The sequence below is a fragment of the Candoia aspera genome, chromosome 2 (genome assembly GCF_035149785.1).
Source record: "Candoia aspera isolate rCanAsp1 chromosome 2, rCanAsp1.hap2, whole genome shotgun sequence".
In the NCBI taxonomy this organism is placed as follows: domain Eukaryota; kingdom Metazoa; phylum Chordata; class Lepidosauria; order Squamata; family Boidae; genus Candoia; species Candoia aspera.
This window is the reverse complement of record NC_086154.1, coordinates 46349850-46375524: the sequence shown is the minus strand read 5'-3', so window position 1 is coordinate 46375524 and position 25675 is coordinate 46349850. Positions and strand designations below refer to the sequence as shown.

General features: G+C 40.0%; 1 protein-coding gene across 1 annotated transcript; it reads left to right on the top strand.

Annotated features, from left to right (window-relative positions):
* The first annotated feature begins 2965 nt into the window (after nt 1-2965).
* On the top strand, nt 2966-25414 carry LOC134489195 (cytochrome b-c1 complex subunit 1, mitochondrial). The gene is made up of 13 exons (XM_063291721.1): nt 2966-3075; nt 5038-5178; nt 6563-6649; nt 7608-7737; nt 10420-10618; nt 13142-13221; nt 14575-14690; nt 16181-16324; nt 20814-20974; nt 21423-21508; nt 23844-23932; nt 24431-24506; nt 25190-25414. The coding sequence occupies exons 1-13, from the start codon at nt 3001-3003 to the stop codon at nt 25252-25254; spliced, it is 1449 nt and encodes a 482-aa protein (XP_063147791.1). The 5' UTR covers nt 2966-3000; the 3' UTR covers nt 25255-25414.
* The last annotated feature ends 261 nt before the right edge of the window (nt 25415-25675 follow it).

Sequence of the window (25675 nt, the reverse complement as noted above, 5' to 3'; positions counted from 1 at the left end):
TAGTCACTGCACTGATGAGATGATGAGTACATGTACAAATCAGTAAATGACAGTTCTGCAAGATCACAGGGTACTGCAACTCTTTTTGAAAATTGCCGTTTGTGATGCCATAATTGTACCTATTGATTTTTTTTTTTTTGCATAGAACTGACTGGTTACAGCATTGCTGATAAATAACTTTGTCTATGTCTGTCTATCTATCTCATATTATGAGCATGAAACCCTGTTGCAGTAGATTACATTATTAGGTCCAGTCACAGTGTTGCCAGAATAGGTATGGAGAACATGTTGGCAACTGCAAGGACTACTGGGTTTATTTCTTGTGTAGTTTTGTCTTTGTTACATGGCCTGTGATTGCTGGTAAGCAGCCTGTTTTCATTAGGGGAGCAGCTCACTTATAAGCAAATACATGCCTACCAACAAAGGCCTATAAAAGAGAAAAATAATTCATTCCAGATTACCAGATTATATATAAAATGTATAGCCCTTTCCTAGATCGGGGGGCCCTTCAGACAGTCACCCATGCCTAGTCACCTCATGGCTTGACTGCTGTAATGCTCACCATAAGGGGCTGCCCTTGAAAACCACCCAGAAGCTTTAACTGGCCCAGAGTGTGGCGACACAAGCAGTGATGGGCATGCCTTGGTAGCCCCATGGAACACCTCTGCTTCGTGAGCTGCACTGGTTGCTGGTTTGCTTCCTCCTGTGCTGCTGATGAGCTGGCAGTAATCCGTTCTGCTGTGCAGTGATGACAATGGCATGTAATCATGCATGCACAGAGCCAGTCCAAGAGCAGCTCAGACGTGCATGGAGGCACCCCAAAGATGTCGGCATAATATGAAATGATGCAGGTACTCATAACAGTACCGTTGATCTGGAGATCTACAGTACAGCTCAAATACAAAGTTGCCAGTCTTAATAGCTAAATATGTTGCAGTGCAGGAAAACATTGACAGCTTGTATCCCTCTTTATGTGGGATGTTGATGTAAAAGACCTCAGTAGCCAGGATTTTTTTCCCTTAAAATACAGTCATGAGTTGAAGTGTCTTCAGGAAATCATTTGGTATGAAAATGGAATTCACATAGCCACATACATCAACTATAATCACATCGTTCCAGAAAAAAAAAAAAGGTGCCTGGAGTCCTGAGGTATACCTATGCAAATTTAATTCTGCACATCTGTAGGAGGTTCTTCCCTCAGACTGTGGTGTTCTAAAACATTAGTAAGAGATGGGATGGATTCTGGAGAACTGCCTCTTTGATTCCTCAAGTTTTCCAATCTCTGACCATTTTTCTCTTTAACTACAGCGTCACTAGTTTTTTCTGAGGCTCTCGATGACAGAATGTTATTTGTCTGGCTGATAGTTTGTGGTGAAGGATTTGGTATGTGAAGTTTTGGGGTGAAAGTCTTTTGCTTTTTTTAATCATCTGAAGGGATTTACATAGAATTCTGTCATTCCCAGAGAAGGTTTTATGTCCATTTACTGTCTCTGGGTGTGCTGGGAAGTAGGCAATTTTGACTGTAGAACAGTGTTTCTCAGCTCAGCCACTTTTAAGATGGGTGGACTTCAACTCCCATTATTTCCCAGCCAGGAAAGGATTCTTGAGATCACTATGAATTTCTTCAAGAAGTAAATCCAGAGACAAAATAAGAAAGGATTTACAAGGAAAGGGTATCAGGACCAAAGATGTACCTGATCAATATAGATATTGAAAGTGTAACAAATTGCATCTTTTTTGTCTTTTTTCTCTCCTATCCCATCTGTCTGTAAGCAACCTTTGGGTGATTTCCTTTCTTTTGGAACCAAAACCACAAGCTCATTCCTGCACTGTCAGTATTGTATTGTTTAGCAAACAAACTGCTAGTTCCAACAGTCAATCAAATATGTAGGAACTGGAGTCACACAGTTGTGTGTGTTTTTAAGGTTAAGTGAATGTAGCAACTGTGGCTGGTAAAGCATGGTTTACATCTTAGCATATTGTGGAAACCCAGCCAGTTATGATTGATTCAAGAAACCATGCTTAATCAAACAATGGCACAGCAGCGTATGAACCTGATTAACTAGGAAACACTGGGTCAATTTTGTGCTCAAACTGCAGCCAAATCTGAGCAGAAACTTCATAAACTATAAGCAGTGGGGAACCTGCTAGTAAAAGTGACCATCAGTTCCACTGCCAGATTCCTACCTTAGAACTCTTTGGGTTTCTTTCAAGCATACATGCTGAGTTCGGTTTGTTGGACACAATAAATAACATTGTCTTATGCTGCAAAGAAAAGTGTCTCAGAATTATTGCTTGGTACTGAGTAGACCTACCATGTATGGGTTGCAAAACGTGAACAACTGTTATGGGGCAGCAAAAGACTTAGTTTTCTGTACCATTCTTCTGCCATCCAGTGGTCATCCAGATTTTTGCAGCCCAGATAAAGTACCCCTAATGTTATTTTTTAAAAAAATGTATGTATGTATTAACATTGTTGAGTATTTTAAAAATAAAATCTATAAAAAATAATAGAAAACTAAATCTGGGCTAGCAAGTGAGCGATTCTCTTTGCTGATTCCGTTTTATGGACTCCTAGATTTTATCAACGGTTCTGATTTAACATTGAATCCCTTTCCCACTTTGCTTTCTCAATCAAAATTTCAACGATCTCATTGGGACACCAAGGTCAGAAGGAGCTACAGCATGAAAGAATTATGGCCATTGGCAGACTTGCTTCTCTATTTTTTCTTAATTCTATTTGGGGGAGAATCATTGTAGGGCTATTTTATTTGGGCTGCAAGTATCCAGAAAACTACTAGATAGTAACAAAGAGATACAAAGAAAGCCCGTTCTTCGGGCTATCTTTGCAGCGAAGACAGGGAGCCAACACCACCCGAATACCTCACTGAGACAGAACGGTTAGTCCTTCTAGGGACCGCCCCCTTTGGAACTTGCGCATGGGCTTCTCTTGACTCAATGTACGCAGGCGCTAGCTGTCGCTTTCCTGTTAGGGGCAAGATGGCGGCGGCATCGGTGTATCGAGCTGTGGGTTCTGTTGCTAGCCGGGCTCTTCGTCGGGGCCCCTGCGCGCCGGTGAGTCGGTGCCTGGCTGGACCCCTGGCAAAGGGGCGAGGGGGTGCCTAGGGGAAAGCAGACGAATGGGCAAGTCAGCCAACTCCGCGAGGCGCTGCGTCGCCCCCTTCACCGTCCACGAAGGTCACAGCAAGGAAGGCCTGTCGGGCTCGGTCGGTGGAATCGGTTCCTAAACCCAGTCCGAATAATGGGCGTTACCAGAAAAATAATCGGCAGATATTTATGCCGTTGGGCCTCACCCCAACCATTCTGCTATTGCTGCGAGCCTTTCATGCACGTTTTAGCTTTTCTTGGACTGAGCAAATCGCGATAGATAGGAGCCACTGAACAAACGCTGAGTGCTCAACCCCAATTCCCCGTCCCTCTCCCTGTCTAAAGATTAAGAATGAGCCTTCACTCTCCAGCACATTGTGCGGCTTGTTTTGGGAATTGAGTAGAGGCAGTGCTTGGAGCATGGCCCAGACGTTGTTTCAAAATATTGAAAGGGTGCAGTTTTCAGCCCGCTACATATCAGTTGCGTAGCAGCTCTTTACCTGATTGTTCATTTATACTTTTGTATTGGATAGCATGTATCTGGTTTGGGAAAATCGGGATGAATGCTAGAAGGCAGCGGGTCAAACCTAAAAGGCTTATGGGGATGTAGAATGAGACGAGGGGAAAGCAGTTGCTGCAGCAGAGCTATGATGTTCAAGGAAGTTTCTATTGTCTGTACAGTATGGGGCAATCTAAGCTTCTGCTCGTGTTGCTTTATGATTCCAAGATTATGAAAATAAAAGCTCAAATGGATGAATTGCATGATATGAGGAAACAGTCAAATAACTAGTTATCACTGAGTACCTTAATCCTAGTATTTCTTGATATGCTGCTTTATTTTGTTCTGTTTCTGAATTCAGGCTTAATTGCAACATATTTCTGGCCAAATACCTGTTTGAACAGATACAGTAGCTAGAAATTTAGCAGCAATGGATCATAGCAAAATCTCTGCCCCTTTTAATTCAACCATTACTGGTCAGTTCTGCCCTGAAAAAGTTGCAGCTACTATCAAGGAGCTATTAAGGAATATATGGAAATGTCATTGATTCGAAAATCAGGATGCAAATCTTGTTAGAGAATCGAAGAATTAATTGTACTGTAGCTGAATTCACATAACGTACTAAGCCATAATGTGTTTGTTTGGTTTTGAACCCAGCCAATTGTGGGTTTCATCATTCAAATGAATGAATGAGCAGATGGATGGTTTGGCACATTGTATAAACCCAGACTCAATCATATTTGCTTTGCTAATATTTTAGCCTAAGTTAGAGCCGTGGGTGTTACTGCTTTGTGATTATTTTGTTTGGAAAGTATTCAGAGAAGTTCTGTCAAAAATCAGAAATGTGCAAACATTTTTTTGTTTGCTTACTTTTTAATATTCTGTTTGGTCTGTCAGTTTGGAAATAAAGGTCTGTGTGTGTTTTGAAAGCATTAATTCTAGTTAATATCCTTGTATTAAATTGAACATTTATGTAAATTATTGGTCTGCATTATAAAGTGAAGTTCATGATAGTTTGCTTCAGGAGGGTATGTACTAAAATTATTTTCCAATTGTCTTGTTTGTTCATCAGAGAGAAATACTGGATTGTGATCAAAGATCCATTAATTTTCTTCCCAAAATCATTCTGAATAACTATATGACTTTTTGGTACGATCACAGTTTATTGGACAGCTTCCGAAGTCTCATATATTTTCATGCTCTTCATGTTTAGTTAATGTATTCCTTTTCCATAGACTTTGGTGCTTGAACTTTTTTAAAAAACTTTTTCCTTCTTTTTTGATTTGTGTCATGACTTACACATAAGGCACTGCACTTGAAATATTTAACCCCAGAATAAAATACAGTTTTTGTTATAGACATTCTTACATAATTTTAATACACGTTTGTGCTTTTGTATGGTATTAATTTGATAATAAACCTCTTTTTAGCTATCCTTATGGGGCTTGGTAAGAAGAGGAAGTACTGCATCCTATGCCAGTGTGTTATCTAATCTTCCTGAGACAGAGGTTACTACTTTAGACAATGGCTTACAAGTAGCATCGGAAAAGTCGAGCCATCCTACGTGTACAGTAAGTTTAATTTGGTTTTCTGAAAAATGTTGGAGTCCCTGTTATTTCAATTGGATCTATATTCAATTCAAGTTTGATATTTTTAATGGAAGGAGTCTAGTAACACCTTTTCTGACTAACATCAGATTCATAGAGTGGCAAGACTGATCCCATTTATGTATTGCCAATGGAAAGTAATGCTCTTTAAAAACTGAAAGTCCTAAAACCAACTTAATGAATAGCAGACTCCCAAGTGAGTCTTATTGCTTCCAAGATATTCAGAGAAATATATTATAATTTATACTTTTTATTCTAGAGAATTCAGAAATTCCACAGTAGAAAGGCCAAGACAGCAGACAGATTTTTGAGATATGGTCACTATGTTGGGCTCTTAGTGTTCTCTGAACTTGGTTGTTATCCTGAAAATGGTCACTATTTCTGATTTTACTTTCTTAATGCCTAACTATTGAGTGTATTCTAGAATTAATTTTCAGCTTGGATAGAGCAATAATAAAGCTCAGCTGGACTTGCAGTTTCATCTTGTGAATTGTAGTATGCTTTAGGTTATTCTCCTGAAATTTCCCCTATGCTTATGCAGTAGATTGTTTGCTTCACTGGAAGGAATTCCTTCAGCATAGAATATCTGAAAACGATTAATATAGGGCAGCCATAGTTAATGTAATAAAATGTCAAAAAAGGTATTTTAATCATAAAAGGTCCAAAAGTATCAAAAGGAGTGCACATTAAGAACTGCATTAGGATTTGTTGAATGCCTGGGATTTGCTGAATGCACTGGCCATGTTAGCTGGAGTTGCTGTGAGATATAATTCAGCAACATTTGGAGAAGGAGCTTTGGATCTGAAACCTTTCCAAGGTCTTACCATGCTGTTGATTTGGAAGGGAAATTTTACATGGAGAATGGGTAAAATGGAAGTTACAAGCTTGGTTTGGGGTCTTAGTGAAACATCATGTGCCTCAGCATAGGAGTGCCCTCCCTTTTGCTTTTACACCAAATCCTGGTGTTGCTTTCAGTCTCTGCTTAGATTTTGATTCACTGACTGGAAACACAGTGTTTCAGTACTGACGTGTAGTTCATATATTTCTAGCCAAATTAAGGAAAGTTACCTAAATTGCAATTAGAAAAATAAGGATTAAAAGGTATAATTAATCTCTGTATAGTTGAAGCTCTTGCTTTCAGTAGTATATTATAATATTTATTCATTCATTCATTCATTCATTCATTCAATTTGTATAGCCGCCCATCTCAACAAGTGACTCTGGTCAGCAAACAAAACAAAAATAAAAACAATTATATCAGTACAAAAATTGAAATACATAAAAGACTACTTACTGTGTAGCTGATTTGATATTCAATGTATTTAATTAATTCTCCTTTTTTTCTCAGGTGGGGTTATGGATTAAGTTAGGAAGTCGCTATGAAACTGAGAAGAATAATGGAGTTGGGAACCTTATGGAACACCTGGCATTCAAGGTGAGCTGCAATATGATTCAGTTGTACTGCTTCCTACATATGTTTTATCTACTGTTCTGAATCCAGAGAAACTTTAAAGGGGTTTCCATGTTTCAGAAACAGACTTTTAGTCATTATTATGTCGCTTTCCAGTCTAATTTAAACTTATTTAGGGCATTCTTATTCCTAAGAAATTTCCCTGTGTATTTGTCTGCATTAAATAAAAACACTTCATTTGAAACTATTTGCCACACTAAAATTAAAATGTATATCTCTCCAACAAGATGAATTATATTTAAATAAAGAAAAATAGATTAGGGAGCAAAATCCACTGTACAGATATGCTATTTGTTCAGCTCACAATTTTTTATAAAATGAAGGAACTTAAATTCTTGTATTATTTATTTATAATAAATAATACAAGATAGTACCTAGCATCCTTTGTCGATTACAGTTTATTCTGATTTTTGGCCTTTCTGACACCATCTGTGCAAGAACACAAACCTGCCATAGTGGGTCAGGACTGCAGAATCATGTTAATTCACTACTGCTTCTTAAGACAGTGCAGATAGAAAAGTTTTTACTTTTTCATGTTTCCTGCTCAATCCAGCTACTCCACTTCAGGGTAATACTTGTTAGGGATGTCCTCTTGAACTTCCTGCCAAACTCATATTGCGTCTCCCTATTTGCTCACTGCAGAAGCTCATTAGCTAGCAGGGACATCTTATTGGCTGAAAACCAGAATTTTGATTCTTTGAATTTGTTAGAATTAATGTAAGACCTCTTCACCATGTTCCGCTTCAAGGTAGTTTTCATTTAAACCAAATCTTGTATCCTAACTTAGCTGATGTGGCCTGTCATAGACCTTAGAGAAAGAAAATCCTTGTAATAATATGGATTTCATAAATACCAAGGAAAACTGAAATTGCTGCAAACACTATGTTCCTAAACACAGCATTGATTATTGATATTTTATTAGGGTACAGAGAAATACCCTGGTGCCCAATTTGAAAAGGAAGTGGAAAGCATTGGTGCACATCTGAATAGCTACTACTCTCGTGAAAAGACAGCCTTCTACATGAAAATTCTACCCAAAGATTTGCCTAAAGGTAATGTATTTGGTTTATTTGTATATGCGAATTTGACAGAATTGCTTTGTATGCATGTTTGTTTTGATTGGATGATGATAATAATAATTTATAAAATTTATATGCCATCCAACTCCCAGCAACTCTGAGCAGTTTACAGATTGTTAAAAAATCTGAAAGCAAGAAAACAACCCAAAACAAAAAGGAACAAACTTGACAGAAATAACAAACCCAGTTGGGAACAAAAAATAGAAGAAAGCGGGGCCTCAATCACACTTGCTAAAGGCCTGGGTGAAGAGCCAAGTTTTCACAGCTCTTCAAAACACCAGTAAAGTGGAGGACATTCGAACCTTAGGGGAACCTCATTCCAGAGGGCAGGGGTTGCTTTAGAGAAGTCACACTTCCAGGGTCCTGAGAGATGGCATTGTTTAATTGAAGGAACCCAGAATGTGCCAACCTAGCCAGATTGGATTGGCTGGGCAGATAATATGGGAGTCAGGTGGTTCCTCAATTAACCAGGCCTTATGCCATATAGAGCTATATAGGTAGTGACCAACACTTTGAACCACACCTGGAAACAAACTAGCAACTAGTGCAGTCTACAAAGCAGAGGAGTTACATGGCATACCAAGGCGTGCCAGTCACTGCCTGTGCAGCTGAATTCTGGAGCAGTTGAAGCTTCTGGGTGGTCTCCAAGGGCAGCCCCATGTAGAGCACATTGCAGTAGTCAACCATGAGGTGACCAGGGCATGAGTGCCTGTCTGAAGGGCTCCCAACCTAGGAAAGGGCACAAGTGGTGCACCAGATGGACCTGGGCAAAGGCTTTCCTGCCACCTGCTCATCAAGGAGCAACTGTGAGTCTAGGAAGACCCCCAAATTGCACACCAACCTTGAATGGGGAAGTGCAACCCCATCCAAGGTCAAAAATGGAATATCCCCAGATCGAAACACCCACAGCTACACAGTCATGGTAGAAATGAGTTGGAGATGGTTCCTTCCCATCCAAACCCACACAGCCTCCAGGCACTGGGACAGAACCCCAACATCCTCACTTGGCCAGCCCAGAGTCCAAGGGTATAATTGGGTATTATCAATGTACTGATGATACCAAATCCCAAACTGGCAGATTACCTCACCCGGTGGTTTCATGTAGATGGTGAAAAGGAGGGGAGAGAGAAGAGAACCCTGCAGCACCCCACAAAGGAGAAGCCTAGGGAACAATCTCTCCCTGTCATGGCCAGCTCGGTCTCTGAAGGATCTGAAGAGGAGAAGGATCCCGTGGAACAGCAGCCTGCTGATTTGGCTGAAGAGCCTGAGGAGCAGCTGGAGGCAGGAGAGGATGAGAGGTCTGATGCAGGACCTCCTCCCAGCCTTAAGGCATGTAGGGCTGAGTGAACAGCAGAACAGAGGAGGTCTACATGGCTGCTTGCCAGACAGGGGCGTTCCCACTCGTGATTGCCTGCATCAGATAGGACTCTGTTTCAGAGTCACCGCTAGCAGGCAATCTTTTGTTGGGAACAGCTCCTCCACTTGCTGAAATCTCTGTCCATTGCACCTGGAACTCTTGCCTCTGAAAACCCTGTGCCTTGAACCCAGACCAGCTGCCAATCTACAATGACTCTGCGACCTCTGGACTGGGCCCTGACTATGCTTCTGCCTGCTCCTTGGCACTCTGTTTATTGGGACTGTGTCTGTAAGCTTCCCAAAGGATTTGGGACCACTTTGAATTGTGTGTGCGTGCGTCTGCATACCTGCCTTGCCTGCCGCCGATGTATTACTTCAGCAAGTAAAGCTTTGGACTGTTCTCCTTGTGCATGTGCGTGTATGTGTCAGGCCTGATACAGAACACTCCCTGCCAACCAACAGCCTTGGGGACTCTGTTGTCAACCCAGCAGTGGAATCCAGCAGCTCAGGCAGGAATGTGACTGGGCAGCAGGGAGGCTGGTACACCAGCAGCAATCCCAACAGCTCCCGCAAGCCCAGCTTCAGCCAGAGTGCCTCACATCTGGTCATCTGCAGAGCAGAACCCCTGAAAGCCTGAAGCAATTCACAGGTGACAACAGCCTCCCCTCCTCTGGGCTCTCAGCTGGTGCAGAACCCAAAACCTGGGGGGCACATTTCTGAGAGGGGAACCCCTCCCTTTAGGCTCAACCAGGTCTCAATAAAACATGCCAAGCCAGTGCCCTCCTCCAAGATAAGATCATGGATGAGGACAGCTTTGTTACACAGATCTGGCATTCAGGTAAAAACTGATCCCTAGGGTGTTTTCAAAATGCTGCATTTTAAATGTCCTTTCTCATTACTTTAATGTAGTTTCAAATAGCAGAAAGTGGTTTTCTTTTAATTTGATAGCAGTGTATTAATCACTTGTCCAGTTGTTTGAACTCGAACTCTTTGGTAGCAGAATCTTTTGAAACACTAGAAATTGATCCATTGTCAAAGCTATTAGCATCTGAAGCAAAGGAGATGGGCGGTGGGAGTTAAGAGTAAAAAAACATTGCAGAAGAGGAAGTATACAGCCAGTAGGCTAGGAGAAGAATTCATTTATGGGCAGGAGATAGAAAAGGATAGACATTGGCTGTGGCTTGTGATGCTATAAATGCTCTGTAATTTAGATTTTTCTCATCCAGGAATGTCGAAGTATCTTTTTAACTTAACATGACATGATGATTCAAATAGCATGGGGTTGTGTTTTTTTTAAAGCAATTGAGATTCTGGCTGATATAGTACAGAACTGCAGTTTGGAAGATTCTCAGATTGAGAAGGAGCGGAATGTCATCCTTCAGGAGATGAAAGAATCTGATGCTTGTTTGTCTGACGTCCTCTTCGATTATCTTCATGCTTCAGCTTATCAAGGCACATCTTTGGCCCAAACGGCTGAAGGGACAACAGCAAATATAAAGTGAGTTGAACAACAGAAGTGACATGATTAAGACATACAGCTTTTAGTTTCAGTCAGTTAACTGAAATAAAGGGTGAGATATATATGAGTCTTATTTAAGTGGCAAACATCAAAACAATGACCAAATACCTTTGCACAGAAAAGTAACAGGCATTTATCTCAATTGTTACAGTGTAGATCAGGGAAACACAGTCTGGTTCGCCATTCCAGATTTCAGCTTCCACCAACCTTAGTCAGCACCACCAATAAAATAGATTAAACACTATCAAGTCAAAGTACCTGGTGTAATTACTGTGATACAGGTCTGAAATATACAGTTCTACTTGCTTCCTGCTATTTTGTGGCTTCCAAGGAAATGTTTCTAATAGTTAAAGTAAACGTTTGTGTGCTCTGTTTATTTTTAAAAAAATGTCTGAAGAAACTCTTCCACATAAAGTATGACTGATGGGGGGGCAGGGAGTAGGTTTATGTGTTCAGTATCTTTTGCACAGCCATCAGTTTTAAGAGCTTTTGAGAAGAAAACCAGTGACAATTTTATGTTTCTTAAATTCTAGAACAGAGCTCAAAATTTTGATTTTAAAAAGCACAGAAGTAACCTATTAAACTTTAGGAAGAAGTTTGTAACTAAAAAAGGAGATCAATAGGAGAAAATCTTACCTGGTGTTTCACAGTCATTATATGCAGTGTTTTTTATGGATTGGTTGTAGTTGTTTATTTCTAGATAAGACTGAAGGTGAGATATAGTGACTTGTCTTGTGTTACCTTTCTGATCTGTGGTGGAGTAGAAAGCCAGACTAACATGTCTTGATTTAATTCCAATGTATTAGTTCTTATGCTAATATCCTTACGGCTAAGATATAATTGGTTCTGCCATCTCGCTTGGGGCGGGAAAGTGGGTAACCATTCTTGGGGGTGGCTCGCACCCTAGAGGCCCTCCCACCATCTTGGAATTTTACACCCTCTTGGTTTTTATATGTATTTATTGTATTTTACAATAATTGTAATCTGTCTGGTTTTATGAGATTTTAACGTTTATGATTATAGTTTGATTTTATTGTAAACCGCCCGGAGTCCCTCTTTTGGGGGAGATGGGCGGTAATTAAATTTGAATAATAAATAAACAAACAAACCATATTGCCTGTAGACAACATATACACACACATGTACAAATGTACTACAAAAACCATGAACCCAAATAGGACTAAGCACTAAGCCGGTTTTTTCAGCAGGTTTATTTCAGAAAGGAAGGAAGGAAGTCACCAGGAGTGCTTGAATGTTTTTTTGTAACATATGCAGAAGTGAAATAAGTTCTGGTTATTATAGACTAGAGCTTTATCTAGCATTAGTTTAATGCTTTAAAGCAGGGGTTCTCAAACTTTACAGTAACCTGACACCCTAAAAAAATAAATGAACTTGGTCAACCTGCTCCCTCACCCAGTAAATAAAACTAAGGATTTTATTGGGTTAGTGTTATATACCATTTTTAACAGTATTCCTTGCCTTAAGCACTCATAAGCTGCTCTTAAAAAGCTACAGCCTAAAAACATAGTCATCCTGTAAGTTGCTTTTGGTGCTCTTTCCCTATCCAGCCTTACTAATACAACAGACCCATCTTGTCTCTCACTTCCAGCTTTGTATTTTATACCTTTAATCCCCGCAACACACACACTCGCACAGTTGCAGTTCCTTGCTCACTGCAGATTCACAGCCCCTCATCTTTTCTCCCCCATCTCAGTTCCTTCTGCAGAGTGAGATAAAGGTCAGAACGTTTCAGGAATCTGGTCCTCTCCAGGCATGATCACTCTACTGTTTTAATTACTTCTCAATCACTCAGGCTTCATATAGGACTCTGGAAATGTCTGTTGCTCTGTGGTCAACATATATAAGTCTGCTCAGAGAGAATATGTGAGGAAGACACTCTCACTTTGTTTTAAATAATCAAGTTTTTTTCCTCACTTAGCATTTCTGAAATTAGCTCAGCATTATCCTCATGCTGCTGAAGTTGGGTTAAAGCTAAGAGATACCTGATGGCTTATGTAAAATATTTCTAAGTCACATTTAAGGAGAAAAATCCTCTCAAAGCAGGCAGCTAGCATACACGAAAAAGGCAAAACATTAGTAAATCCAACATTAGACCCAACATAATACAAAGTTAAAACCTTTCCCAAATCATAAAATCAACTCCAGTTCCAGCTGCTGCCTTGGACAGAACAGCAAAATGGCACTTTGGATCTGCTGGCAGCTCCTTAAAGCTACTGGACCTTTCCAAGGACTGCCTGGCTGCTCTGCACAGTTGCACTGCAATCCCAAGAAGACATTTGGTTTGAAGAGCACCCTCAAGTACACCAAAGGGTCTTTTCTCTTTTGATTTCAATATGCTGCCCTGCCCTAGATTATACTAAATAATACACATATTTTAAAAAATGAAAAGGCAGTATGTTCATAAGCTTGCAGATGTCACGTTCAACACAACACCATACTTCTTGAAAATTGTAAACTATTAAAGTATTTTATTTCTTTTAGGAAATTGACTCGTGCAGATATAGTACAATACATGGAATCTCATCTCAAAGCACCTCGCATGGTCCTGGTAGCTGCTGGAGGTTGGTACAAGCTGGTGTTGTTTTAAGATCATCTTTTGTAGATTGGTTCTGACGTTACATGATTGTAATCATGACTGTATGACCCAAGGAAAGGCCAGCATGGGGAGGCTAGTGAAGTATATAATGTCAGATCAGTGCATTAAAAGTTAAACTAAGGGGGAAATAATAAGCTGCTATTATGACTGTAGTAAATACTGTAGGAAGAAATCCAGGTGGTTCAGACACTGAAAAGTTAAAAGCAAACTAACCTGTCAATCCAGGTAATGTGGAAGAGATATCCAAAGTCTGTGAAAATCAAATGCTGAAGAGCCTTTAAAAAGAAGAGAGGCCAGCTCCATTTTGCTTTTGTCTTTGTCCTCATTTTGCTTTTGTCCTTCCCCAGGGCTACCTGGAAGCCAGTGAGAAAAGAAGCCCCAATCTATAGCGATCTGGAGATCAGGAAATTATATGGCAAGCTAGGAAGCAGAGGAGCCACATGCTGTATAGATTTGAAAGGCGGAGCAAGGCCCTGGAAAGATTGGGGATAGACAGATCTGTGGGATAGGCAATGCTAAGGGGAGAGTGACCTCTGCCTCTACCACTAATACCTCTGGCTTTTTCACTGTTCTCCCCTTTTCCCTTCCCCAACAATTTCTGCCCAGAACATCTTCATTCTGTGCATGAACCAAAACACCCCAAAATGGCCTACTCTGTTATAGAGGAACTCCAAATAATGGATTTAAATTACAGGAAGGCAGGAAAAAAATCCTAATAATGGGAGCAGTTTGACAATAGAACCAAGGACCCAGTATAGAGAGCCACAGAGCTGAGCTTGAGAAACTATGCAGTTACAGAAACAAAAACATGTGTTAAGCCCAAGAAACAGAAAGCATGTGAAAGAAGCTCAGACTGGATCTACCGTAATTCACTGGGGTATAAGAGGGAGGGGAGGCAAGGGAAAATACAGGCTTTTAAGATTCTGTTACTGTTGCCTGTATCACAGTCAAACTTGTAGAGTCCGTTTCCTGATCTGGTCTGCCTCAAAGGGCTGGCATCCAGAGAGATGATGGATTCCTCTTCACTGGATATGTTCAAGAAAGTCATATATGGGGATGCTTTAATTTAGATTCCTATATAAAGCAGGGGCTGAAGCTGATGGTCTCTCCCAATTCTGTGATTTTATGAATTAGCCTCTTTAATGGCTGGAGAGTGTTATCTTCTTTCTCAGGATATTATGTAACCTCTAATCAGCTATTGCTACGTCAGCTGTATCAATTTGAAGAACAGTCTTGCAGCCACTTAGCAAAGGTTTCTGTTTTAGCAGCCACTCTTGGAAGTCACAGTACTGATGTTGCCCCTTTTTCTTTTTACCAGATGTTGATCATAAAGAAGTAGTGGATCTTGCCCAGCAGCATTTTGGCAATCTTCTTTTTAATTACAAAGCTGATTCCATGCCTGTTTTGCCCAACTGCCGCTTCAGTGGGAGTCAGGTAAGAGTCTTCCTTGCTTGGCATTCTCATAAAATAAGATGTGCATGGAAATAATACAATATAAATTCTACTTAGATCATTTCTAATAAAATGGCTTCTTGAACATCAGTGTACTGCTGCGACCCAGTTGTACATCTTCCTGGGCTAACCAAGCAGTGCCACTGAGGTCTTTTCCCAGTGTCTCAAGCCTGGGAGGATCTGGATGGGGGAAAACAGGCTTTGGCTACACCCTGGTAAGACTGATTGGCTATGGGTTTTAAGGATTCCCAGCTCTGGAGATTTTCCATCCTTAACTCTGCCTGTGGGTGCACTTCCCCAGTCAATGTGCAATCTGGAGGACCTTCTGGACTCACAGCCCCTGTTTGATGAGCAGGTGGCAGTCACGGCTAGGGGGAACCTTTGCATGGGTTACTGGACAAGGAGGGCTTGCTCACAGTTACTATTGCTTTAGTCACCTCCCGTTTGCTTTAATGTAATGTTCTCGACATGGGCCTGCCCTTAAAGAGAATTCAGAAGCTGCAGCTGGCCCTTGCAGTGGTGAGGAAAGTTTTTGGCATTTCTTGTTAGGGTCATATAACATTGCTGCTCCTTCTGAGTATGATTCAAGGTGTTGGTTATCACTTATAAAGCCCTATAGGGCATAGGGCCATGCTGTTTGCTGGACCAGCTGTTCCATTGTTTTTGCTTGGCCCACCAGATTTAGCACAGAGGGCATGCTCTGGATCTCCCCTATTAAACAGTGTCATCTTGTTGGACCCAGGAATCATGCCTTCTCTATGGTGGTGCCCACCCTGTGGAACAGCATTCCTCCAGAGATCCTCCTGGCCCTGACCCTGTTAGCCTTTCACAAGGCTCTGAAGACCTGGCTTTTCTTACCAGGTCTTCTGGCCAGGAGGTTAGGCAAGCTCTGCTGCTGATGTAGGTTTTCATCATTGGGATGTATTGCTTTATCTCAGGCATCATGGTTTATTGATGGTAGCTGTTACTTTAATCCTTGTACGTGGACCAGAGTCATTGCTGTGAGATGAGCAGCCATATAAATCATTTAAATAAATGTGTGTCTGGCCTTGAAAATTCTCTTCTCATAATATACCTCTTTTTTTGGCTAAACTCAACTCTTCTGTGAGAAGTAACTATTTATTTTATGTCTTAAATTCTTAATACTCAATGCAGGTTTAGTGTTGAAGCAAATCAAGATATTAATGTTGGCCCTTTCTTTATGCTCATTTCTTCACCTAAATTTACTGTGCACTTTCTTTGGCTATCACAGCAATAAGAAGGTTGAGGCTGCATGATGTCGCAGCCCACTCTTGAGTTCTGAATTCAGGATTCACTATTTTTTTTAAAGGTGGAGTGAAAATATTTTAAAAATAAAATGTGAATTCTCTGTCTTGATTTTTGCTTTAATAGATAAAAAGGGAAGTGTTGATCTTTTTGCAAAAAGATATGGCTGTGCTTTTTATTCTCTTTTCCTGCCTCATTTTTTTTAGGTCACAGTCAGAGATGATGATTTACCTTTGGCTCATGTTGCTTTTGCAGTGGAGGGGCCTGGCTGGAGTAGTCCAGACAATCTTGTCCTTCTGTTAGCTAATTCAATCATAGGACGCTATGACCTTACCTTTGGTGGAAGTAAGGTAAGGCACTATGATTGGCATGTCCATTTTGATTGATTGTGTGTCATCAAGTCGGTATCGACTCTTAGCAACCACATAGATAGATTTTCTCCATGTCAATCTGTCCCTAACCTGGTCCTTCAGGTCTTCCAATAGTGCACCCATCTCCACTGTAACTGAGTCCATCCACCTTGCTGTGGGTCGTCCCATTCTTCTCTTTCCCTCCACCGTTCGCAGCATTAGAGCCTTCTCTACAGAGCTACGTCTTCGCATAATGTGTTCAAAGTAGCATAGTTTGACCCCGTCATTTGTGCCTTGAGTGAGAACTCTGGGTTGATTTATTCTACGATCCATTTGTTTGTTTTCTTGGCTGTCCATGGTGTTCTTGGGAGACTTTTCCAACCCCAAAGTTCAAAATCGTCAGTATTCTTTCTATCCTGCTTCTTCAGAGTCCAGCTTTCACTTCCATAGAGTGTCATGGGGAATACCATTGCCTGCACTGTTCCAATCTTTGCAGATACAGACACATCTCGGCATCTGATTACGTTTTCCAAGACCTTCATGGCTGCTTTACTGAGTGCTAACCTGTGCTGTATTTCTTGATTGCTTGTTCCTTTACTGTTGATAGTTGATCTATCTAAAAGGCAGCAGCTATCCACCACTCTGATACCTTCATCGCCAATTCTAACACTGGTTGTTGTACCCGTTGTCATTAGTTTGGTCTTCTTTATGTTTCATTTTAGTCCCATTTTTTCACTTTGCTCGTTAACTTTTATTACTAGAGTTTGCAGATCCTGTGCACTTTCAGCTATCAGTAGTGTCATAATCATAGTGCAGGTTATTGATTTCTTCCTCCAGTTTTAAAACCACACTCCTTTTCTTCCAATCTAGATTCCCTTTATATGTTAAGCATATACAGTACCTGCAGTGCTTAAAAGTTTGTGAATCCAACGGAAGGATATCTGTAGCCCAGGACTGAGCTGTCAAGGCAAGCTACCGAATATAAACAGAAGCAAACCCCACTCCCTTCTAGCACTGAAGATGTTGCCTAGTTGGGCAGTGAAACGTCTGCAAACAACCAACTAAGCTCAGAGAGCACCAAGGACTCCACAGTTTGTGAACTCTTTTGAACTGTCAATATTTCTGCATAAATATGACCTCAAACATGATCTGCTCTCCACACAAGTCCTAAAACTAGTTAAAGAGAACTCGATTAAACAAATGAGTCAAAAACATTATGCTTGTTCATTTATTTATTGAGGAATATGGTCCAAAGCTATATATTTGGGTGTAGCAAAAGTATGTGAACCTTTGCTCTCAGTAGCTGGTGTGCCTCCTTGGGCAGCAATAACTGCAACTAAACATTTCCGATAATTGGTGATCGGTCCTGCATATCGGCTTGGAGAAATTTTAGCCCGTTCCTCTGTACAGAATAGCATCAACTCTATGTTGAGATGTTGGTGGGCTTCCTCGCATGAACTGCCTGCAAGCCATCCTGATCAGAGGCAGCAAAACAGGTCCAAACCATGATACTTCCACCCCCATCTTTCCCAGGTGAGATAAGGTTCTTATGCTGGAATGCAACGCTTGCCTTTTGCCAAACGTAACTCTTTTCATTCAAGGCAGAAAGTTCTATTTTGGTCTCATCCATCCACAGAACTTTCTTCTAATAGCCTTCCGACTTGTCCACGTGGTCTTTTGCAAACTGTAGATGGACAGCAGTGTTCTTTTTGGAGAGTAATGGTTTTCTTCTTGCAACCCTGCCATGCACACCATTGTTGTTCAGTGTTCTCCTGATGGTGTCTCATAAACACTGACATTCACTAATGCAGGAGAGGCCTTTAGTTCCTTAGGCCTTAACCCCGGGGTTCTTTGAGGCTTCCGGGAATATTACACACCTTGTTCTTGGTGTGATCTTAGTTGGTCGACCACTCCTGGGGAGGATTACAAAGGTGTTGAATTGCTTCCATTTGTACACGGTCTGCCTGACAGTAGACTGGTGGAGTCCAAACTCTTTGGAAATACTTTTGTAACCTTTTCCAGTCTGGTGAACATAAACAACTGTTTTTCAGAGGTCCTCAGAAATCTCCTTTGTTTGGGCCGTGGCACACTTCCACATACCTCTGTTGTAAAGATCAGACGTTGATAGCGAGTACCCAGAATTCTGTTCTTTAACTAAGGCAGGACCTCCCACACTCACACCTGATGATCATCCCATTGATTGAAACACCTGACCCTAATTTCCTCTTCAAATAAACTGATAATCCTAGAGGTTCACGTACTTTTGCCACACATAAATATGTAGCTTTGGATCATTTTCCTCAGTAAAAACAAGTATGTTTTTGACTCATTTGTTTAACTGGATTCTCTTTATCTAGCTTTAGAACTTGTGTGGAGAACAGATCACATTTTAGGTCATTTTTATGCAGAAATATTAAATATTCAAACGAGTTCATAAACTTTTAAACACCACTGTAGGTTGAATAAAAGGGAGGAGAGTGAGCGTTTACCAACTGGAAACCATTCTGTTTTGCCATGTTCCATCTGGTTACTATCTTCATAACCTATATATAAGTTTTGCATGAGGACAGTAAAATGTTCTGGGATTCCCATTTTTCTAAGCGTATTCCAGAGCTTGATGTGATTGACACAATCAAAGGCTTTTTCTACAATCAGTAAAGACTTCTTTATGGTATTCTTTGGCTTTCTCAATTACTCAGCTTGCATCAGCAATAATGTCTCGTATTCCTCAGCCTTTTCTAACGCCAGCTTGAATATGCGGCATCTCTTTTGCATTTTGGTTCTAATCTGTGTTGGATGATCTTAAGCATTATTTTGTTGACATGTGAAATCAAGGATATTGAAAGATAGTTTACACACGCTGTTAACTTTCCTTTTATTGGTATTGGAATGTAGATGAATCTCTTCCAATCGGTTGGCCACTGTGTCCTTCTCCAGATTTGCTGGCAGACCTTGATTAGAACCTTTACTGATTCTTCTGTTGCTTGCCATATTTCTGTGGGTGCTGGAAGCTTGGATGATGGTCATATTAAAGGATTGTCCACAAAGTCTAATCAATATTATTCAGTCATTGATTGCATTGTAGTCAAGTACTGTTCTTGCTATACCCTTGGCATCCCTTCTTCATTTTTTATGTCCTGAGTAATAAATGGTGTGATATTCTGACTGAAAGTATCCCAGTTCATCTCATTTGGCTGATGCCTAAGATGTCAATTTGTAGTCATTTCATCTCATCTTTTACTGTGTTGAACCTCCCCATGTACATGCTTCTTATGTTCCATGCTCCTACTGTAATTCTGTTTTTGCCGTTTCCGATTTTCTTTTCCTTTATGGCAACATCAGCAACTAGGTATCTCGAAGGCTTTAATCTAGCCACACTATAAACACCATTACTATTCCAAAAGATCCTCAGCTCTTCCTCAGTAGCATGCTGAGTGGCCTCCAACCTGAGGGGCCCATCATCTGGCACTACATTACCAGTCATTTAATATTGTCTGCCTTTGTGGTTTTCTTGGTAAAAACACTGGAGAGGTTTACCGTTGCCTTCGCCCGTGCAGTATGAATTGATGCCTTTGTCATCGCCAAAGTGATCCTATACCTCCAGCGTCTTCCTATGTCACTGCTTGCTTTAACTGGAGCTGGGATGACCTTCACCCCTTTTGCGACCCTGCTGGGAATATATACTCTTGGCATACACTGCTGACCTTCTTCACTCATCCCTCCCAAGAACACCCCCTGCCACAAGGAGGCAGCACAGCAGGATTTTGAGGGGGGGGGCGGTCTCTGTCTTACTCTATCTTGATTTTTCTTTTATGATAGTCTAGTAGGGCTGGAAAGCTGGGTTTGGGGCCAGTAAATATGTGCTGATAAAGTTATATGCACTTCCTTCATGTATGTGGAAAACGTGATGGTAAACAATAAGAATACACCCACAAAATGATTTCCTTCAATTTGCAGTATGGATGTAATCTTGAAAATGTGCTTTTTGATGTCTTGTAGGAAATGTCTACAGGACATGTAATTCATTGGTGTGGGTATTGAATAAAGAAATCCCCAGCTATAGTCAGCCTATTTGCATAAATAATATTGGATAGTAGACCTGCAGTGAAACCTCTTGAAAACCTGGAAATCTACTGCTAATCTAATTTCCCTAATATCATAAATAGGACAGAGTAGCCAGTGTTCCGGTTTAACTTAATAAAGTTCCTTTTTTGCATTCAGTCTATTTTTTCTAAGAATTATGCTTCAGCTTTGTTGGACAGGTGCTGATTTGCACTATGGCATCTGAGTTCTGTGGCAGGGATTTTCTCGTGCCAAGTTTAAGGTGTTCTCTATTGTCTTTGTTAGGCTTGGTTACTTGTCTGGCTTAAGAGATTAATGTTCAGGTGCAATTGAGTAACAGCAATTCCAAAGATAATGATTATGACTGTGGGTAATGTATTATGATGTCTGCATTTTTGCATCATAAATTATAACTGTCTGTTTATAGAATCTGTATAGCAAAATGGCTGCTGATTTTGCTGCGAAAAACATGTGTCAAAGTTTCCAGACCTTCAACATTTGCTACTCTGATACAGGACTTTTCGGTTTCTATTTTGTCACCGACCGTTTCAATATTTTATTCTCAAGTGATTGGGGAAGGTATGAATGGTAAGGATGGCTTCATTTCTATTATGTTCTTTTTATTTTGTAAGGAAATAATTAATCTTATATGGGGTTGCAAGTAAATATTTGGAAATGGGAAAAGTAAAAAGAAACAAAATAATCCCACAAACCTTTCTGAAAATTTCTAGTGTGAAACAGGGTATTGCAGCTTCTATATTAGGATCTAATGGTATTTATTATGCCTCATCAGAGAGCAATAAAAAAATTAAAGGGTTGCCATTTAAATGTCAGCTCTCAAGTATACTACCCGTTCTGTTTCACCTGTCTATCCATTTGTACTGTGATGATGATCTTCCTTCAGCTCTTATATGGCATTGCAAGTCTGACTTCCTTGCTGTCAACAAGCATACGTTTTCTAAAGTGGAAGAGAAGTGTCATTTAAAGATGTATAGTGTTTGATTAATATTTTCCCTCAACTCTGCTGTTCGTGCAGGATGCGCATGTGCACTAATTTGCCTGACCACGAATTGGAGAGAGGCAAAAAAGTTCTTCGAAGGAACTTGGTGGCCCAACTAGATGGTATGTCTCCTTAAGCAATTCCAGCTTTAACACCTCCTGAGCAGGTTTTTCTGTCTTGGAAAAGTGCAATGAAAATAGCATTTTTTCCGTCTCCCTCTCTATTTAATTTTTTTTCTAGCTATCAGTCTGTTTTGTGCCATTCAGAAAGGCAGCACATTTTAATGTTTAAGTTGACCACCCTACAGATGAAACTTTAATATTCTTCTGCAAGCCAAACTCCCCAGGTCTCTGACCTTCTTTGAGTTGTGTAACTTCCTGTTCCGTGTGGCTTTGAAGAAAGGGACTCTGTCAATCTTCCTGGAAAATGTGTAATCTGCCATTCAATGTAAAGGAATATTATCTCACTAGCTCCAAGCAATCAGTACAGTTTCCCCCAAAACAGAAACAGCACTTCGGAAGCATATTTTGTTTTTTAGATGATGCACAAATGTTACAAAAGCCATTATTTTAGATGTTACACTCTCTTCTATAAATTACTGTTTCCGAAGAAAATGCTCACTATCTTACATATTTTTGCTTGAATTTTACATGGATTTACAGTATGTCTGTACATAAACAGATACATGCACAGTGAAACTTCTTTTCACACACCATTTGGGGAAAGGGACTCCACCATTCCCAAATGTTCTAAAATATATAGGCATGTCATTGTGGCAATTTATACCATGTGTATAATGATGTGACTACACAAATAACACAAACTACATCATTTACAACATTTTATGTCATTTGCAGGACATTACAGAAATGATGTAATTTGTGGTGTAATGGTACAATTACACAGATGATATAAACCACTGCAGATGTTGTAAACTTAAGGTAAAATTAACGTCAGTCAACTTCCTCATTTGGACACTATGGATGCAGCAGATTTCTCCATTATTTTGGGTGGGATGTCTGGAGTAAACTTTGGTCAGTTGCACCTGAAGTCTGCTGATGGGGCTTTCTTAAATCAAGGTTTCATTTTGAGAGAGAGAGAGATACATGGACATACATACATGCTTGCTTAATGGGTAGAAACTGCTTTTAGGTTTTTAAAATAAATTTATCCAATTAGTAAACACAGACTTTAAAGCCTTCAAATAAAAAGGAATTAATGCTACACATAGATGCCATGGTTGAAATTTTTGAATGAATCAATCATAACAGTTCATCTCAAAAGCAACCCACTTCCTATCAAACAAAGTGCTTTTAATTGGAGAAATGCAATCTGGATAGGGTGGATCAGTAGTACATGAAAATAAAGTAAACTATATTGCCTATTTTTGCAGATATCTGTGCTGTTGCAAAGCTGTTTAGAACAAATGGTCAGTCATTTCTGGAATGGATAAAACCTATTACAAATTGTTTTCAGTTACATGGAATAAAACTAAGCCTCAAGAAACCAATTTTTTTAGCTTCCTTAAATCATTCACAGAACAGAACACACCAAGAAATCATTCCTCTATCAATCCATGAGATAAATCTGTAACTGGGTAATACCTTCATAAAGACCAATCGGTATTACACAGAATAGTATTAGAACTAGTCAAAATGTAGAAGAGTATGTGCAAGCTTTTGGACTGAATTTTTATCAAGCAAATTGTTACAAAATTAGGAAGAAGCAAGGAAGTCTAAGTTTATTGTTTCAGCCATGAAGTTTTCAGTTCACATTAAGTCTCCAAATGGAAACTGTAGATTAATCCATTTATTAACAGCAGGTGTCATTAGTGCTAGATTACACCTAGTATTTCCTGCAGCCTGAAGAGAGAAATACAGTTTTAAAGTTTAATCCTCTCCATTAAACAATATTATATGCCAATTTGACTTAGTTCACTTTTTACCTAGTGAGCAACCCAGTTGCTTTCTGGCTTTGTTAATGCAAAGTTACTATGAAAAGTGGATTCGTTGTTACTGCTCTCTGTGCATTTTGCCATGGACAAGAGACAGGGTGCAAGACTAACGGGATTTGCGTTTTTGGAGTTGGAAACGACCATTGTCTTTATCCCTCTGCTGTGTGTGTCCTGACACCAATGATATCTGCCACTAAAAGGGTATTCGGACCACAATTTCTGTTTGGAGACTAGCTTTGAAAGGCAGGCTCGTGACTCAAGCACCCAGCACAATGTTTGGAACCACAGCTCTTCCATATCTCCTGCCTTTTGTAATATTTTGCACGATGAACAACTTCAAAGCTTGCACACTAGTGACATCATATATGAAAGAAATGCCTGACCACGAGGGTTTCCTGAATGATATTCATTAGCAATATGTATTGTTTGTGTATTGTAGAATCTGCTTCACATCTTGAAAAGGTACTTAATGTTTCCACTGACAGTTCACTATTATTTTTCAGGTACCACTCCAATGTGTGAGAGTATTGCAACCGAGCTGCTGAGCTATGGTCATCGGATATCTCTGGAAGAATGGGATGCCAGAATTTCTGTAGGTATTGTTGTTTCATGAAAGGGAAAACTTAAATTTACTGAAGTGCTTGCATTCCTAGATTATAGTCCTCGCTGTTGATGCAGTAGTTATTTGCATGACAATTTGATAAATGCTAAGGCATAACATTCTACTCACTACTACAAAATCAAGCATAGATGTGTTAATTTTCTGCAGTTCTGGAGCCTGCCTTGCAAGATGCAAAAATCCTTAGAAAACTTGTGATCTTTCTCATGAAATTTAAGGAGTTCTAATTTGTGGGGTGCTGGTTTCCAATTCAGGTAGTCACTGAAGAAAATCATATGTGAAACTGTTCTGTGTTTTTGGAGAGAAATATTGTAGATATTCTTAGAACGCACTCAAGTAGATGAGATCAACATCAGCTTGAGTTTTGCTAATAATAACTTACAGATTTGGTTGGTAGTCAGTTTGTGTAGCTAGCAAATTAAATTGTCTAACTTTCTGCTGGAAGTGTAACTATTTTTTTCTGTCTTCTAGGAAATTAATACCCAGATGGTTCAGGATGTCTGTAGTAAATACGTGTATGACAAATGTCCAGTTGTTGCAGGAGTTGGTAAGTTGTTAGGCTTTGAGTTGTGATTGCTAAGGAGTGGGGAAACAATCTGTTGTCTATTTTGGTATGTTTAAGGTGCTTAAGATTAATTACACCAGATCATGTTCTGATTATTTATGACAAAATTGAATTGAGTATAATCCCTGAGGTGATAACAGAGCTGCATACCACCCTTCTGGGAGCCACAATTAGATTGGACTCTAAGAATGTTGGGAAAATGTTATTTCTGAGATCATGTTTGTCCTAGGACATCAGCTGTCTGCTTGTAGCTGTGCCCCTAAATTTTTGCCTGTCAACCAAGGAAAGCTTTCTCCTGAAACCTGCCTGAACAGCTAGGTGACTTAGAACTGCTGGTGATTTTCCCCATCATCCAGTGTGGTTGTTAAGATTCTGTGTGAAGCTTCAAAGCAAAGCTCTTTGGAGGCAGTTTCCAGAGAAATAGGAGATAAAATCTTTCTCACTCTCAAAAGGCCAACTTCTCTCAAAATGTCTGACTTGGATTTTGATGTGTTATTGAATCCAATTTATACTCAGAGGATTTAGGCTACTTGGAAACCTTGAACAGAGATGTGTTGTTACATCTGATCTGAAGATTATTCATAGTAGACCAGTAAAACATCTCTCTAGCTCTTCTCTTCAAGAGGTTTCTTTACCGTATTTCAAACAAATTGATTCTTTTTCAGGACCTGTTGAGCAGCTTCTAGATTACACCTACAACCGCTCTTGGACATATTTGCACCGTTACTAGGCTGTCCAGTGCAGGATGGAAATCCTCTGGATCCTCTGGATTTTCTTGTGGTCTTTTGTGTGCCAGTGGCAAGATGTATCCCATACATTCTGTATAAAATGCTTTATGGCTATATAAATGATGTATCAGAGAGAGCAAAATAAATCTAAACGAGTTGGTATCCAATGTTTATGTTAATGAGGTAATAAAAGTGATTCTTGGGAGGAACTATGCTTGCACTTATTTATACAACTGTTTAGCACAGATGGTCAGTCCCTTAACAGAGACCTCCATATTTAGCTTGGCCCTTTTATAACCTTAATTAAAATTGAAATACAAAAGGCGTTTAAAGTAAGTAAACAGAAATATCCCTCTGTTTTGAACTGGTAGATAACACATGCTTCACTGAGCTCCTTCATTCAAGGAGGTTGGTCATGTTTTC

Coding starts and splice junctions, on each gene's coding strand:
- LOC134489195 (XM_063291721.1), top strand. CDS start 3,001: ATGGCGGCGGCATCGGTGTATCGAGCTGTGGGTTCTGTTGCTAGCCGG. Junction 3,076..5,037: donor GTCGGGGCCCCTGCGCGCCG/GTGAGTCGGTGC, acceptor ACCTCTTTTTAG/CTATCCTTATGGGGCTTGGT. Junction 6,650..7,607: donor TGGAACACCTGGCATTCAAG/GTGAGCTGCAAT, acceptor ATATTTTATTAG/GGTACAGAGAAATACCCTGG.